The 17,344-nt window shown below is 40.6% G+C and overlaps 1 protein-coding gene across 1 annotated transcript in view; it reads right to left on the reverse strand.

The window, feature by feature from the left end:
- C18H11orf80 (chromosome 18 C11orf80 homolog) overlaps nt 1-17,344 on the reverse strand; it is a 105,023-nt gene that overhangs the window by 684 nt on the left and 86,995 nt on the right. Inside the window, exons 13-14 of the mRNA XM_038563790.1 lie at nt 17,155-17,253; nt 4,106-4,178 (exon numbers count right to left, since the gene is read on the reverse strand). Of these exons, the coding sequence (XP_038419718.1) occupies nt 4,106-4,178; nt 17,155-17,253 (172 nt within the window). The remainder of the gene's footprint in view (nt 1-4,105; nt 4,179-17,154; nt 17,254-17,344) is intronic.

The raw sequence follows: 17,344 nt of genomic DNA on the forward strand, positions 1-17,344 counted from the left end.
CTAACCAGCTCCTCCCTGCCACGCTGTGACCTCCTTGCCTGAAAGCCAGCATCACCTCTCCCTTCGTAGCTCACAGTGCCTTGAGCAATGCCCAGTGGCATTCTCCCTACTATTAACTGATGCACGTGTGCAAATTTAAAGTGAGTTAGGATCCATAGATTCTTTTTGAGCAGGTCCTGGGAATGTAGCTCAATGAGGTGTTCCCTGGGTGAAGCTAGCAAATGCCAGGAGGGATGCAGAAGTGTGTATGAAGCCCAGGGATAGAACATAGAATAAAGCTGCTAACCATTCCTAGAGGTGAAGGTTTCCCCGAGGAGAAGTCAGAGCTGTTTTTTTTTTTTTTTTAAGATTTATTTATTTATGATAGAGAGAGAGGCAGAGACACAGGAGGAGGGAGAAACAGGCTCCATGCAGGGAGCCTGACGTGGGACTCGATCCCAGGCCTCCAGGATCACACCCCAGGCTGCAGGCGGCGCTAAACCACCGAGCGCCACTGGGGCTGCCCTCAGAGCTGGGTTTTAAAGGAAGAGAAATAAGCCAGACCAACAAGGGAAAGAAAAGGAATTCCAGGCAGAAAGAGGCAAATACCCAAAGGCATTAATTAATATCCTGCATAAAATGCAAAATGGGGGGGAGGGCTCCCTAGGAGATGAATCTGAAGGGGTTAGTAGGAATCAGAAGACTAAGAAAAGGATTTTTATCTGTAGGAAACTGAAGAATTTTAATAAGCACTGGAGATTTTAATTTTCTATTTTAGAGTGATTATTATGTCAAAGGTGTAGCTTAGCGTCAAATTAGAAATAGGAAGACCTTGGGATGCCTAGGTGGTACAATCGATTGAGCATCTGACTCTTGGTTTCAGCTCAGTTCTTAATCTGAGTCATGAGATCAAGCCTTGCATGGGGCTCTGTGCTCAGTGTGGAGTCTGCTTAAGACTCTCTGCCTCACCTTCTGCTCCTCCCCACTGAGTGTTTGGGCATATGCAGGCACATGCTCTTCTACTCTCTCACTCTCTCAAATCAGAAAGAGGAAGGGAGGGGGGAGAGAAAGAAAAAGAAAGGAGAGAAAGAGGAAAGAGCAAAAAAAAGGGAAAGAAAGGAAAGAGAAAAAGAAAAGGAGAAAAAGAGAAAGAGAGAGAAGGAGAAAGAAAAAGAAAGGAGAGACAGAAAAAAGAGAAAGTCCTCAAAACCCCAGGAGAGTGAAGGCAGCAGGAATGGACACAGGCACCACTAGGGGTCAACTGAGGCCAAATCAACAGGCCTTGGTGAGAGATTAGGTGTAATACATGAGAATGAGTGGCATCTTGAATGAATCTCATTTTAGATGTGAAAAACTGGATGGGAAGTGGTGCTATTAATCCTGACAGAGGTACCAGTGGGACCTCCACATGAAGCTGCCTAGTAAGCAGATTTATCTCCCACCTGGCACTCAAGAGAGGCCTGGGCTGTTCATGCCAACTGGAAAGTCTTGAGCCCAGAGCAAAGTTCAATGCCTGGGATAGAAGAGAGCAGCTAGGGAAGGAGTGCTATACAAGCACTGCTGAGGGGTGGTCAAAGGAAGCTAGTTGAAAGATCAGAGGGGAGAATGAGGTGAGTCACAGTCTTACAGTGCTGAATGAATTCTATAAATAGTTCAGGCACAGTAAAAATAAATATACAATTTGGTACTTAGGAAGTCTTCCCAAACGAGAATTTGCAGTGCAGAGACCACAGAGAAAGCAAGTGCCTGGGTTGGAATTAGAAGTTGGGGGGGGGATCCCTGGGTGGCGCAGCGGTTTGGCGCCTGCCTTTGGCCCAGGGCGCGATCCTGGAGACCCGGGATCGAATCCCACATCGGGCTCCCAGTGCATGGAGCCTGCTTCTCCCTCTGTCTGTGTCTCTGCCTCTCTCTCTCTCTCTCTGTGACTATCATAAATAAATAAAAAAAAAGAAAAAAAAAAGAAAAAAGAAGTTGGGGGGCACCTGGGTGGCTCAGTCGGTTAAGCCTTCAGCTCAAGTCATGATCCCAGAGTCATGAGATCAAGTCCTGCATTGAGCTCCCTGCTCAGCAGGGTGCCTGCTTCTTCCTCTCTTTCTGCCCCTCCTCCACCTCATGCTCTCTCACTTGTGTGCTTCTCAAACTTTTTTAAAAGAAGAATTAGAGAATGGGAGGAAAATAGGAGAGGAAACAGCTTGCTTTTTTGAGAACCATGGCTGAGATGTGATGGAGAGAAAGAGAAGTAGTTCAAGATCACGGGATATTTCCTCTTTAACAAGGGATTGCCCTGCTGAGGGGACAGAACTCGGAAGAGAAACTAAAGGTGCAGAAATGGTGATGATGCAAGTAGGTCCTGAGAAAGCAGTAGGGCTAATGCCACGCTGACACAGTTTGGGCACGAAGTCAGTAGGCAGAGGCTGGGTAGATATTTTAAAGAATGGAGTAGCCGCTGACAAGAAGGCGAGGAAGACGATGTAAAGGACTGATGGCTAAAGGCTCCTGAGTGAACAGACCACGGATGCATGGTGGCATCATCTAACTTATTTTCTTTAGCAGAACTGTGGGGACATGGGACATAGAATTGATGGTGACTAGAGCTGCAGCTTTGTAAAGCAGAGCAGCTCAAGCAGTCTTCCAGTGGCTCTACCAGATTATAAGTGCCTAGGTTTTAAGGCTTATATTGTACATAGAGACAGCATATGAAATTATTTTCCTGCAAAGCAACCTCTGAGCCTGGGTGGTCTCTTGTGAAAGGGGACCACTGTCACAGTGGTCACTGTGGACAAGTTTAGCATCCCCTCCCCTGGGTCCACAGCAGGTGCTGGATAAAATACTAAGTTCTTCCTTTTAAAAAAGTATTTTTTTACTCTTTGCTGCATAAATAATGAATTGTATGTGGTATACATCCATTCTTTTAAATCTCCAAATCTGTATTTATAAAAATAGATTCTTTGCTTTATACAAGCCTTCACTGCAGAGTTCTTTTCAGTAGCAACAGCCCCTACCACATTTAAAACAAGGTTCAACTGACAGAATGATTCAGGAACACCTCTTAGGCCTAGTCTGGACAACATGCAGCATGTTGTAGTTGTGACCCTGGAAAGAGGAATTTTACCAACAAAGTATGGTTACTAGAATCAGTCCCCAAATTTCCTCAAGTCCACATAGTTTTGACAATGCATCCCTGGTAGTCTTGGCTGTGTGAAGACAGATTGGAGCTAGGCCACGTGGGTTTGAACTCTGGCTCTCCACTTACTCCCTGCATGACCTCCAGTAATTTTACTGACAATAGTTTCCTTATCTATAAAATAAGAATAGTAACACTACCTCATAGGATTGTTTTGAGAATTAAGAGCATTACTCCATTTTAAAAGCTCAGAATCGGGGCACGTTGGTGGCTCAGTTAAGCATCTGACTCTTGATTTCAGCTCTGGTCATGATCTCAGAGTCATGAGATTGAGCCCCACATTGGGCTTTGTGCTCAGTGGGGAGTCTGCTTAAGTTTCTCTGCCCCCCCCATGTGCTCATGCTCACATTTTCCCTCCAAAATAAATAAATCTTTTTAAAAATCATGAAAACCTTCTAATAGTGCCTGACACCTGGACTCTCAGGCTCAGGCACCAGTGGCTGTGACTATTTCCAGCCATATACACACTACACACCTTCTGCCACTGTGTAAGTGTTGGAGGGAGGGTGGAAAGACCAATATAATCACCAACATCACACGCAACAACTCCCTGTAATATACATCAAAGTTGAGGTGGTGCTCTGTGCCCAGGAGTAGCCTCCAGAGCCCCAGAGGAGTAACCAAAATTAGGGAGAGCTGCAGTACCGGCAGTAATGATGGAGAAAAGACACAAAGGAACCAGCTGAATTCAGGGACCCGCCCCTTCATGTGCCACTATCTTTAACTGCACAAAATTTATGAGGAATTTCTAGTTCTATCATACCAGCTTTGGGGAGGGAATGCCCTTCCCCCGCCGCTGTCCGAGAACACCCAAAGTGGTGGTGGGAGCCAACTAAATCCCAGGATTTTGCTGTGGAGGAAGGTGTAGCTTGAAAGCTTGAAGTCAACATTTTTTACTTCTGAGTGTTGGTCCTGGATTCACCTGAAAAGCTGAAGCCTTACCTGCAAGTTGCTCAGGGCTGCTGTTTTCATGTGCATCCTCTGTGCTCTGCTCTGCATTTTTCTCTGGGAGTAGCTGTTTTAAAAATCAGAAGTACTAAGTGAGTTTTGTAGGAACATGAACAAGCCCCAGTGAGAGAGAGTGCCTGGTAGCTTGTAGAACTCACGGGGCTATCCTCCCTTACCTGGAACTCTACTTCCTCTTGGTTCATGGGAGTCCCCCTACCCTGCCCTAATCAAGGCTTCCTCTTGTCAGAGCATTTGCAGCTCATCCCAGGCACTTTAGGCATTTCCTTCCTCCTCTGCACTCTGGTCACTTGCTTACCAACTACCCTGCTCCTTTGGCTCTGAAGATGCACTGCCTGCCCTTGTTTATCATTTTTATCTGCCTGTTTTCCACATTATTTCAAAAAAAAAAGTGTGTGTGTGTGTGTGTGTGTCTGTGTGTGTGTGTGTGTAGAGAGAACTCCCAAGCAGGGTTGGTGGGGGGCAGAACCTCAAGCCGACTTCATATCCAGTGTGGAGCCTGATGCAGGTCTTGATCCCAGGACCCTGAGATCATGACCTGAGCTGAAATAAAGAGTCAAATACTTAGGGACGCTTGGGTGCTCAGTGGTTTAGCACTGCCTTTGGCTCAGGGTGTGATCCTGAAGTCCCGGGATTGAGTCCCATGTCGGGCTCCCTGCATGGAGCCTGCTTCTCCCTCTGCCTGTGTCTCTGCCTCTCTCTGTCTCTCATGAATAAATAAAATCTTTAAAAAAAAGGGATCCCTGGGTGGCGCAGCGGTTTATCGCCTGCCTTTGGTCCAGGGCGCAATCCTGGAGACCTGGGATCAAATCCCACGTCGGGCTCCCGGTGCATGGAGCCTGCTTCTCCCTCTGCCTATGTCTCTGCCTCTCTCTCTCTCTCTCTCTCTCTCTCTGACTATCATAAATAAATAAAAATTTTTTAAAAAGTCAAACACTTAACTGACAGAGCCACCCAGGCACCCTATTTTCCACACTTTAAATTCCTTGAAGGGTAAGGTTCACTGTTCCTGCATCCCTTTACAGCTAGCATAGTGTCTTGCATAGGTAAGTACTCAAACTATAACAGACCGAGGTCAAACCTGGGAAACCACAGGGTACATTTTGTGGTCCTCTGTTGCCTTTCAAAGCCTTGCCACTCTTGGTTCAATTTGGACAGATAAACAAAATTTCTTACCAAGATCAGAACCCAATTCTAGCTTCTTGTTTTTCAAGAACACAAGTACATAAAAATAGACATCCTCTTCATCAAAATTAAAAACTTTTGTGCTTCAAAGGGCACTATAAAGAAATTCAACCCACAGGAATGGGAGAAAATATTTGCAAATTGTATCTGATTCAATTGTGTTGAATCCAGAATAAAGAACTCTTATACTTCAACAATAGTGCCTGGCACCTGCAGTCTCAGGCACCAATAAAATAATAGCCTAATTAAAAATGGTTATCAGATTTGGAGACCTTTCTCCAAAGAAGAGATACAAATGGTCAATAAGCCCACAAAAGGACGCTCAACATCATTATTCATTAGGGAAATGCAAATCAAAACCGCTTTACACCCACTAGGATGGTGGTGGTAATAATAATAGTAATAAAACAAGTAAATAAATAAAATAACAGTAATAATAGACAATACCACGAAGATGTGGAAAAACTGAAACCATTTGTTACACATTGCTGGTGGGAAAGTAAAGTGGCCAGTTTAGCAAAGAGTTTATAAGTTCCTCAAAAGGAGGCACCCGGGTGGCTCAGCTGGTTAAGTGGCTGCCTTCAGCTGGGGTCATGATTCTGGGGTCCTGGGATTGAGCCCCGCATTAGGCGCCCTGCTCAGCGAGGAACCTCCTTCTCCCTCTCCCTCTGCCTGCTGCTCCCCCTGCTTATGTGCTCTCGCTCTCTGTCAAATAAATGAATGAAATCTTTTAAAAAGTTCCTCAAAAAGTTAAAACATAGTGAGGCACCTGGCTGGCTCAGCTGGTAAGCTGTGTGGCTTGTGATCTCAGGGTTGTGAATTCGAGCCCCATGTTGGGTACAGAAATTACTTAAAATCTTTTAAAAAGAGGGGCACCCCATGGCTCAGTGGTCTACTTTTGGCTTAGGTTGTGATCCTGGGGTCCTGGGATTAAATCCCACATCAGGCTCCCTGCAGGGAGCCTGCTTCTCCCTTTGCCTATGTTTCTTATTCTCTCTCTCACTCATGAATAAATAAAATCTTTTAAAAAGTGAATGAGGGATCCCTGGGTGGCGCAGCGGTTTGGCGCCTGCCTTTGGCCCAGGGCACGATCCTGGAGACCCGGGATCAAATCCCACATCGGGCTCCCGGTGCATGGAGCCTGCTTCTCCCTCTGCCTATGTCTCTGCCTCTCTCTCTCTCTCTGTGACTATCATAAATAAATAAAAATTTTTAAAAAGTGAATGAAATTTTTAAAAAAATCTTTAAAAAAAGAAAAAAAGTTAAACAGAGTTATCATATAACCCAGCAATTCTACTATTAGATATATAACCAAAATTACAAACATATGTCCACCCATAAGTGTTCACACCATTATTCATAATTGCCAAAAAGTGCAAGTAACACAATGTCCATCAACTGATGAATGGATAGAAAAAATGTGGTATATCCATACAAAAGGATATTATCCAACCATAAAAAGGAATTAAGCATTGTCACATGCTACACCATGGATGAATCTTTTTTTTTTTTTTTTTACCATGGATGAATCTTGAAAACATTTTGCTTAGTGAAAGAAGTCAGACACAAAAGACTACCTATTATGTGATTCTATTTACATGAAATACCCATATAGGCAAATCCATGGAGACAGAAGACTGGTAGTTGCCAGGGGATGGTAGAAAGGGGAATTGAGACTGACTACAAATAGGTACGTGGTTTCTTTTTGGCATGATGGGGATATTGTGGAATTTAGTGGTGAGTGCTGCATAACACAATGAATATACTTAAAGTCACTGAACTGTACAATTTTAAATGGTAGGGCAGCCTGGGTGGCTCAGCAATTTAGTGCCGCCTTCGGCCCAGGGCATGATCCTGGGGACCCGGGATGGAGTTCCACTTTGGGCTCCCTGCATGGAGCCTACTTCTCCCTCTGCCATGTCTCTGCCTCTCTCTTCCTGTCTCTCATGAATAAAAAAATCTTTTTTAAAAAGGTAGGTTTGGGGGCATCTAGGTGACTCAGTCGGTGAAGCACCTGCCTTCAGCTCAGGTCATGATCTCAGGGTGCTGGGATCAGAGTTCCAGGTAAGACTTGTTGCCCAGTGGGGAGACTGCCTCCCTCTCTACCTCTGCCCGTCCCCCTGCTCATGCTTTCTCTCCTCCTCTTTCAAATGAATAAATAAAATCTTTTTAAAAAGGGTAGATTTTATGGTATGTGAATTGCAACTCAATAAAAAATTATCATGAATTCTTTACTAAATCAAGTCTCAACTTCTAAGTACATTCCAAGGAACAAAGAAGAGTAAAGATAGCCCTAATGGTGTGGAAAAAAAAAAAAAAAACAGTACTAAGAAAACTTCCAGACAATTTTTTTCTTCTTTGAGAGAAAGCTTGACTCTTTTACTTCATTGTTGCCTGGAAAGTCTCATGTAATAGACAAATCCTTCTACTACCCTGAAGCTGGTATCACCAATGAAATAACCCACACTCAGATATAAAGCTCTCAGCCCTAGAGGAGTTCTTGCACACCCGTCATCAGTTCCCCAGATGAGACAACCCTATATTCACACCTCCTGGGATTTAACACTGTGAGATATTTAATTCTGGTCTACTCCCCCAGAGAAACAATACCTTTCCTGACAAAACTACCTCCCTGTTACTGCTCCTGTTTATTATGGGTTTATGTTCTTAGCCGCTATGCACATCTATGACACTAGCCCTGAAGAACTGCCTAGTCTGCTCTTTCATGGCCCACTGTCCTATGTTCTCACACCCAGGCTATAAATCTCCACTCCTGGAATGGCATTTTCCTAAATATATTCTATAAGCCTAAATACATATTTTCTCATTTTTTCTACTTCTCCATAAACCATGTAATATCCATATAATAAAACCATATAACAAAAATATAATGGATGGTTTTATTCTCTATTATTCAAGAGGTCAGCTATTCTATTCTGTTTAAAAATGGAAACTGGGACTGGTCTAGAGGTAAAAGAACTTGACCTTTCATCATTGATCTTGTAGTTTTTAGCTAAGCCACTGGGTGCCACTCTTGTGCCACTACCAAGTTATTTATCACTTAAAAAAAAAAAAAAAAAAAAAAAACGACCTCACCAGAGGGAAACTAATGATCTTGAGTGCAGACAGGTTCTGCTCATGAGTGCCTCTGATCACTCATCTTCCCTGGGCTATATGGTGTGGAACATTCCTATACCAGTCCTATGTGGTAACAAGGTTACTAGGCTTTGGTACCAGGAGAGCCTAGCCTTGCCATTTGCTGACTATGTGATTCTGAGCCAATCAGGAAAATTCTCTAACCAGTTTAGTCATCTATAAAATGGGAAACTACAACCTATTTTTTAGGATCTTTGTAGTATTAAAGTGGAAATCTTGGCACAGATTAAGGATTCAACAAATGTTCCTTTCTTCCAAGACCTATTATGACTACTGGACAAGACCTTGAGTTCACTAGCCATCTGCCAAATTAATTGGGCTATAAATGGCCCTGAGGCTATGAGCCATCACTATGGCAACAGAATGGGGCAAAAGAGGTCATATCATTTCCTTATGAGTTCTCACTGTGATATCAGAAAGGCCCAAGCAAAAGGTCTTCACAGGCTGAACACTTCTGGATCCTACCCACATACATCCTAGGTCCTATGATAATGGCACATGCTTACCCTGAACCCATCCCTAGAAATCTAAAGGTGTGGATAGCTGTAGTGAATGAAGTGAGACGCCCAAAAAGGAATGTCCAAGCCTTGACCCCCAGAACCTATAAATGTGACCTCATTTGGAAAAAAGGGTCTTTTCAAAAGTAATTAAGAATCTTAAGACCATCATGGATTTAGAGTAGGCCCTAAATCCAATGACAGGTATCCTTATAAAAGAGGCAGACGGAAATCTGACAGACATAGGAAAAAAGGGCCATGTGAAGATGGAGGCACAGACTGAAGTGTTGTGGCTGTAAGTCAAGGAACATCTGGAGCCACCAGAAGTTGGAAGGGGAATGGAAGGATCCTTAGAGCCTTTGGAGGAAGCATGGTTCTCCTAAAACTTTGATTTCGGATTTCATCTTTTTTATTTTATTTTTTTAAGTAGGCTCCATGCTGGGCTTGAGATCAAGACCTCAAGTGAGATCAAGAGTCCAATGGCTAGGGCAGCCTGGGTGGGGTGGGGCTCAGTGGTTTAGCACTGCCTTCAGCCTAGGGCATGATCCTGGGGACTGGGGATTGAGTCCCACATCGGGCTCCCTGCATGGAGCCTGCTTCTCCCTCTGCCTGTGTCTCTGCCTCTCTCTCTGTGTGTCTCTCATTAATAAATAAATAAAATCTTTAAAAAAAAAAGTGTTAAAAAAAGAGTCCAAAGGCTAACCAACTGAGCCACCCAGGTGCTCCTGATTTCAGACTTCTAAACTCCAGAGCTGTGAGATAATAAATTTTGGTGTTTTTAAGCTTTAAAGTTTGTGGAAATTTGTTTGTTCAAGTTAGGGACAACAGCTTTCCAAGTTGCAGGGAAACCACTCTTGCTGGAATGGTGGATGCATGCTAAAGTGCTTCCTAGAAGGTACATAAAAGGTGTGGTGAAGGGAGCATTTACGGGGATTCACTCCTGTCCTCTAGCTTTTCTGACTACAAACCAGAGGATAAGCAAATCAATGAGATGCTGTGATCCTTGAGTGTCTGGGCACCTAAACTTCGCCAAACAGGCAAACTAAAGTAGGAGAGGGAGAGAAGTAGAAGTGCAAAAGGCCCTATTATTCTGTCAGAAACAGTTAATTTTTTATAGCAAATTTATTGGAATATAACTTACTTACAATAAACTGCATTTATGTGAGATGTACAATTAAGTTTTGGCACATATACATATTTGTGAAACCATCATCCTAATCAAGATAACAAACATATCCATCACCCTCAAAAATTTCCTCTGACCTTCATGATCATTTCCTCCAACTTTTTTAAAGATTATTTATTTATTTGAGAGAGATAGGGAGAGTGCATGAGTGGGGGAGGTGCTAAGCAGGGAGCCTGATGCTATGTGGGACTCCATCCCAGGACTCCAGGATCATCACCTGAGCTGAAGACAGACATTCAACTGACTGAGCCATCCAGGCACCCTCCCTCTAACTGTTATACTTCCCATCTTTAAGCAAACACTGATCTGTAACTAAAGATTACTTAGTATTTTGAAAAATTTTATATAAATGCAAACAGTATGTACTCTTGTATTGTAAGTGCTTTTTTCCCCTGGATGCTATCACACCTGATCCAATATTTCAAGGTTTTTCATTCAGCATGGCTACCTAGAGATTCATTCATGCTATTGTGCATATCAACAGTTCATTCCTTTTATTGCCAAGTAGTATTCCATTGAATGAACCATTTGTTTATCCATTTACCTGTTGACACTGGGTTGTTTCCAGTTTGGGGTTATACAACAGAGGTGCCATGAACATTAGTATATAAATTTTTGTGTGCACATATGCTTTCATTTCTCTTGTGTTAATACTTAGGAGTAGAACAGCTGGATCATATGATGTAAATTTTTAAGAAACTGCCAAACTGGGCAGCCCTGGTGGCTCAGCGGTTTAGTGCCGCCTTCAGCCCAGGGCCTGATCCTGGAGACCCGGGATCGAGTCCCATGTCAGGCTCCCTGCACAGAGCCTGCTTCTCCCTCTGCCTGTGTCTCTGCATCTCTCATGAATAAATAAATAAAATCTTTAAAAAAAAAAAAAAAGAAAAGAAAAGAAAAGAAAAGAAACTGCCAAACTACTCTCCAGAGTTATACCGCTTTTTATTCCTACAAATAGGGAATAAGAGTTCCAGTTGGTCCACATCCTTGCCAATACCTGGTGTGGTCAGTCTTTTTATTCCAAGTAGGTGTGAAATTGTGCTTCTGACTTGCATTTTCCCTAATGACTAATAATGTTAAGCATCTTTCTTATATGTTTATTTGCTGTTTGTGTATCTTCTTTTGTGAAATGTGTGTTCAAATCTAGTGCACATTTTAAAAGTTGGTTGTTTTCTTATGCTTAGGTTTTGAGGGTTTTAAAGTATTTTCAGGGGGATCCCTGGATGGCTCAGCGGTTTGGCACCTGCCTTTGGCCCAGGGCGCAATCCTGGGGTCCCAGGATCCAGTCCCGCATCGGGCTCTCAGCATGGAGCCTGCTTCTCCCTCTGCCTGTGTCTCTGCCTCTCTCTCTCTCTCTCTCTATCATAAATAAATAAATAAATCTTTAAAAAAAAGTATTTCCAATATTCTGGTAAGGTTTTATTTTTTTTATTTTTTTTTTCTGGTAAGGTTTTAAACTAAAAATTCAATCTCTTTAATAGACAGAACTGCCACATATATAGAGCTCTATTTCTTCTTCTCGTTAATGATTTATTTGTTTATTTATTTTAAAGAGAGAGAGAGAGAGAGAGAACGAGCAGGAAGAAAGACAGAGGGGAAGGAAGAGAAGGAAGAGGGAGAAGCAGACTCGTCACTGAGCAGGGAGCCTGATGTGGGCTCTGGGATCATGACCTGAGTCAAAGGCAGATGCCTAACTAATGGAGCCACTGAAGCGCTCTTAAAGCTATTTCTTTTTGAATGAACTTTAGTAATTTCTGTCCTTCAAGGAATTTGTCCATTTAATCTAAGTTGTCAAAATTACTGAAGTAACATTGTTCATAATTGTCTCTGATGATCTTTTTAATATCTGATGTTATTTCTCTAATTTCTGTAATAGAAAATTGTATCTTCTCTCTTTTATTCTGATTAGTCTGGCTAAATGTTTATCAATTTTATAATCTTCTCAATGAACCACCTTTAAGTTTCATTGATTTTTCCTTACTGTTCTTCTGTTTTCTTTTTTATTCTCTTCCACTCTGACTTTATTATTTAATTTCTTCTGTTTAATTACTCTTCTTGTTCTAGTTTAAATTGGAAGCTGAGATCATTGATTTGGGACCTTTTTCTTTCCTAACATAGGCATTTTTCCCTCTAAGTACTGCTTTAGAGACAGCTCACAGATTTTGATAACTTGCATTTCCATTTAAATTATTTTTCTAATTCTTCTTTTGATTTTGCGTTTGATCCATGGGTTATTTGTGTGTTACTTAATTTCAAAATATTTGGAATTTTCTAGGTATCTTTCTGTCACTGATTTTACTTAATTCCTACTGTAGTCAAAAACATACTTTGTATGACTTGAATCCTTTTAAGTTTATTGAGATGTATTTAATGGCTCAGAATAGGGTCTATCTTGTTAAATGTCCCTTTTGTACTTGAAAAGGATATTCTGCTGTGGTTGGGTGGAGTGTTTTATGGTTATCAGTTAGGTCAAGTTAATTCATTGTGTTATTTAAGACTTCCATAGAAGTCTGATTACTGATTTTCTATCTACTTGTTCTACCAATTGTTAATAGAAGTATACTGAAATCTCCAAATATAATAGGGGATTTGTCTACTTCTCCTTATAATTCCATCAGTTTTTTTCGTTTCTTTTAGAGTTCTCTCAAGGGACACCTGGGTGGCTAAGCAGTTAAGCGTCTATCTTCAGCTCAGGATGTGACCCTGGAGTTCCGGGATCGAGTCCCACAACAAGCTCCCTGCATGGATTTTTAAAGATTTTATTTATTTATTCATGAGAGACAGAGAGAGAGAGAGGCAGAGACATAGGCAGAGTTGGAGAAGCAGGCTCCATGCAGGGAGCCTGATGTGGGACTCCATCCTGGGTCTCCAGGATCAGGCTCTGGGCTGAAGGCGGCGCTACACCGCTGAGCCACCCGGGCTGCCCAATATAAATAAAATCTTTAAAAAAAAATAAAGTTCTCTCAAAAGTTTCATGAATGTTTGGGGCTATTATTTTCATTACATTGTATTGTATTATTCATTATGAAATGACCCTCTCTATCCCTAGTAATATTCTTTGCTCTGAAATCTACTTTATAGCCTCTTCAAGTGCTTCTTTTTTTAAGCTTATTTTTAAGTAATCTCTACACCCAACATGGGGCTCAAACTTAAAATCCTGAGATCAAGAGTTGCATGCTCTACCAGCTGAGCCAGCCAGGTACCCTTCTTAGTGCTCTTTTGATTAGTGATATACCATGGTATATATCTTAAGCATGGTATTATCTTTTTCCATCTTTTACATGTTGAATCTATTTCTGTCTTTATTTTTTTAATTGAAGTTCGATTTCCCAACATATAGTATAACACCCAGTCTTTATTTTAAAGTGGGATTCTTATAGGCAGCATATAGTTGGCTCTTGCTTTTACTTAATCTAACAATCTCTGCCTTTTCATGTAAATAGTTGTAAAGGCCCTTTACATTTAATATAACTGATATAGCTGAATTTACATATATTATCTTGCTAATTGTTTTCTATTTGTCTCATCTGTACTTTGTTCTCTTTTCTTTTTCTGCCCTCTTTTTGATTATTTTTAAAAATAATATGCCCTCTGCCTGATAGGTATAGCCTCTCCTATTATCAACATCCCCCATCCAAATGGTACATTTGTTACAAACAATAAACCTTCATTGACACATCATTATCATTCAAAGTCCATAGTTTACATTAGAGTTTACTTAGTGTTGTATGTTCTATGGCTTTGAGCAAATGTATAATGACATGTATCCACTATTACAGAATCAGAGTAGTTCCACAGCCCTAAAAGTCCTCTGTGCTTTGTATATTAATTCCTCCTTTTCCTATAACTCCTGGAAACCACTGAGTTTTCTTTACTGTCTCCAGAGTTTTGCCTTTTCTAGAATATCATAAGCTTGGAATCATTAAGTGTGTAACCTTTTCATATTGACTTCTTTTATTTAATAACATGCCTTCAAGCTTCCTCTGTGTGTTTTCATGGCTTGATGGCTCATTATTTCTTAGTGCAAAATAATATTCCATTGTCTGGATGTGCCAAAGTTTATTTATCCATTCACCTGCTGAAGGACATCTTGGTTGCTGCCAAGTTTGGCAATTATTAAGAAAGCTGCTATAAACGTCTGTATTCATGTTTCCATGTGAACACAAGTGTTAACTCCTTTGGATAAATACCAAGGAGCATGATTATTGATCACATGGTAAGCATATGTTTATTTTTTTAAGAAACTACCAAACTCTTCCAAAGTAGTTGTATCATCTTGCATTCCTATCAGCAATGAATGAGAGTTCCTATTGTTCCACATCTTTGCCAACATTTGGTGGTGTTAGTGTTCTGGATTTTGGTCATTGATCGAGGGATCTTATTGTTTTAATTTGAATTTCTCTGATGGCATATGATGTGGAGCATCTTTTCATGTGCTTATTTGTCATCTTATGTCTTCTTTGGTGAGGTGTCTGTTAAGGTCTTGGCCTGTTTTAAATTTTTTTTTTTATTGTGAGTTTTTGGATAGTGGTCCTTTAACCATATGTGTCTTTTGAGTTGAATACTTTTTACGACTCCATTTTATCTCCTTTCGTGGCTCAATACCTGTATTATTGTATTATTTCTGATGGTTCCTTTCATCTTTAACTTACCAGTCTACCTTCAGGTAATATTACACCACTCCACAGTATAAGTCTTTACAACAATATATTTCCACTTCTCTCCTCCTGGTTTTTGTGCTGTTGTTGTCGTCATACATTTTACTTTACCATAGCTTATAAACCTCATAATATATTATTGCTATTTTTGCTTTAAAGGGTTAATTATGTATTAAAGAGATTTAAGTAATAAATTTTATATTTATCCATGTAGTCATCATTTTCAGTACTCTTCATTCCTTTGTATAGAATCAGGTTTCCAGATGGTATCACTTTTCTTCTGTTTGAAGGACTTCCTTTACATTTCTCATCTGAATTCTTTTAATTCTTGTATGTCAGAATAAGTCCTTATTGCATCTTTTTTTTACTTTATTTATTTATTTTTAATATTTATTTATTCATAAGACAGAGAGAGAGGCAGAGGGAGAAGCAGACTCCTGGCAGGAAGCCCGATGACGGACTCTATCCCAGGACCCAGGGATCACGTCCTGAGCTAAAGGCAAATGCTCAACCACTGAGCCACCCAGTAGTCCTTCATCATTTTTCTTTTAAAGATATTCTTGTTAGGTAAAGAATCCTAGGTTGAAGGTTTTTTCTTCAGTACTGTAAAGATGTTGCTCCATTTTCTTCTAGCTTATACTGTTTCTGATGAGAAATTTTCTGTAATCCTTATCTTTGTTTCCTTGTAAATAGCTTTCCCCAACCATTTGTTTTCAAGATTTTTTCTTTATCACTGGTTTTAACCAATTTAATTATGATGTGTCTTGGTGCAGTTTTGTTTTATGGGCTTGGTGTTTAAGATTCTTAGATCTGTGCATTTATAGATTCCATCAAATTTGGAAAAATTTCAGCCATTATTCCTCCGAATATATTTTCTGCCTCCATTTTTTCTTCAGATTCCCCAATTATACATATATTTAGGCTACCTGAAGCTGTCTGATAAGTCACAGATGTTCTATGCTTTATTATAATTATTTGGAAAGAAATCTTACCCTTTTAATTAATTTTTTTTGAGAGGTAGAGAGAACAAGCACATGTGCAAGCAGGGGGTGGGGAGGTAGAAGGGAGAGGGAGAGAATCTTAACCAGACTCTGCACTAAGCATGGAGCCCAATGCAGGATTCAATCTCATGACCCTGATATCACAACCTGAGCTGAAATCAAGAGTCAGATGCTTAACTGACCAAGCTACCCAGGGGTCCCTATTATTTTTTTAAAAGGTTTTATTAATTTATTCATGAGAGACACAGAGAGAAGCAGAGACATAGGCACAGTGAGAAGCAGGCTCCCTGCAGGGAGCCTGATACAAGACTTGATCCCTGGACCTCGGGATCACATCCTGAGCCAAAGGCAGATGCTCAACTGCTGAGGCACCCAGGCATCCCAATTACTATTTTAGATCTATTTCATTTCAAAGTTTTTCTATTGTTATGTGTTTCTCCTTAGGTGTCCAATGGGCCATTCATATGATCCAGTCTAATTTCCACCTCAGAGATATCATAATTTTCATCCTTACAGTTAGTTTTGGGTCTTTTTTTTTTATAACCTTCCACATATCTACTTAATATGTTCAGTCTTTCCTCTAGAACATATGGAATACAGTTATAATAACAACTCTTTTATTGTCTTTGTCTACTAATTCTATCTTCTGTGTCAGTTCTGGATCAGTTTTGATTCAATAATTAATCAACTGATTAAGTTTTCTCTTCACTGTGGGTTGTATAGTCCTGCTTCTCAGCATACCTGTTAATACTGATTGGATGCAAAGCACTGTGAGTATTACCTTGGTGGTTGCTGGATATTTCTAATACTTCTATAAATATTCTTGACCTTTGTTTTGTGATGCTATTGAATTACTTGGAAACAACTTGATTTATGTCTTGCTTCTGTTTTTAAGCAGAGGAGTGTTTATTTGGCAGAGGTTTAATTTTTCTCCATTCCCAAGGCAAGTCTCTTCTTAGTATCCTACCTGATGCTCCATAAAGTACAAACCTTTCCTCTCTAGTTGATAGAAATATTTTATTCAAACCTCCAACAATCACTTTAGGTATGCATTATTCCTATTTTACTGATAAAGAAACTAAGGCTTAGAAAGATTGAATAGCTTCCACAATACCACACAACTAATTAGTGGCAGAAATGGAATTCGAGCAATATCTAGCCATGCTCTTGACCTCTGTGTAATACTATATTCTATAAAATTTTCTTAAACCAGTCTTTCTTGCTGAAAAACTAATCTCAGATTGTGCAATCTAAAGTACCTGCACCTAACCACCCTGTATACAGAGTTCTCACACATCAATATGGAAGATTTCCACCAAAGTACTGATTAATACTTTATACTTACCTGCTTCATCTCACATGAGCAGTAGGGAAGATATCGATGCCAGGTGATCTCATGAAATGATTTATTCAGTTTGGTCCCAAACTCTTGAGTGTCAGCTGCCTAGAATGGGCCAGAGATGGAACATGCTGAATTCTAGTACTGGCAACCAAAAGGAGGGTATCCACAGGATACGAGAAGAGGATGAGACAAA

The sequence above is a fragment of the Canis lupus genome, chromosome 18, assembly GCF_011100685.1.
Source record: "Canis lupus familiaris isolate Mischka breed German Shepherd chromosome 18, alternate assembly UU_Cfam_GSD_1.0, whole genome shotgun sequence".
Classification (NCBI taxonomy): domain Eukaryota; kingdom Metazoa; phylum Chordata; class Mammalia; order Carnivora; family Canidae; genus Canis; species Canis lupus.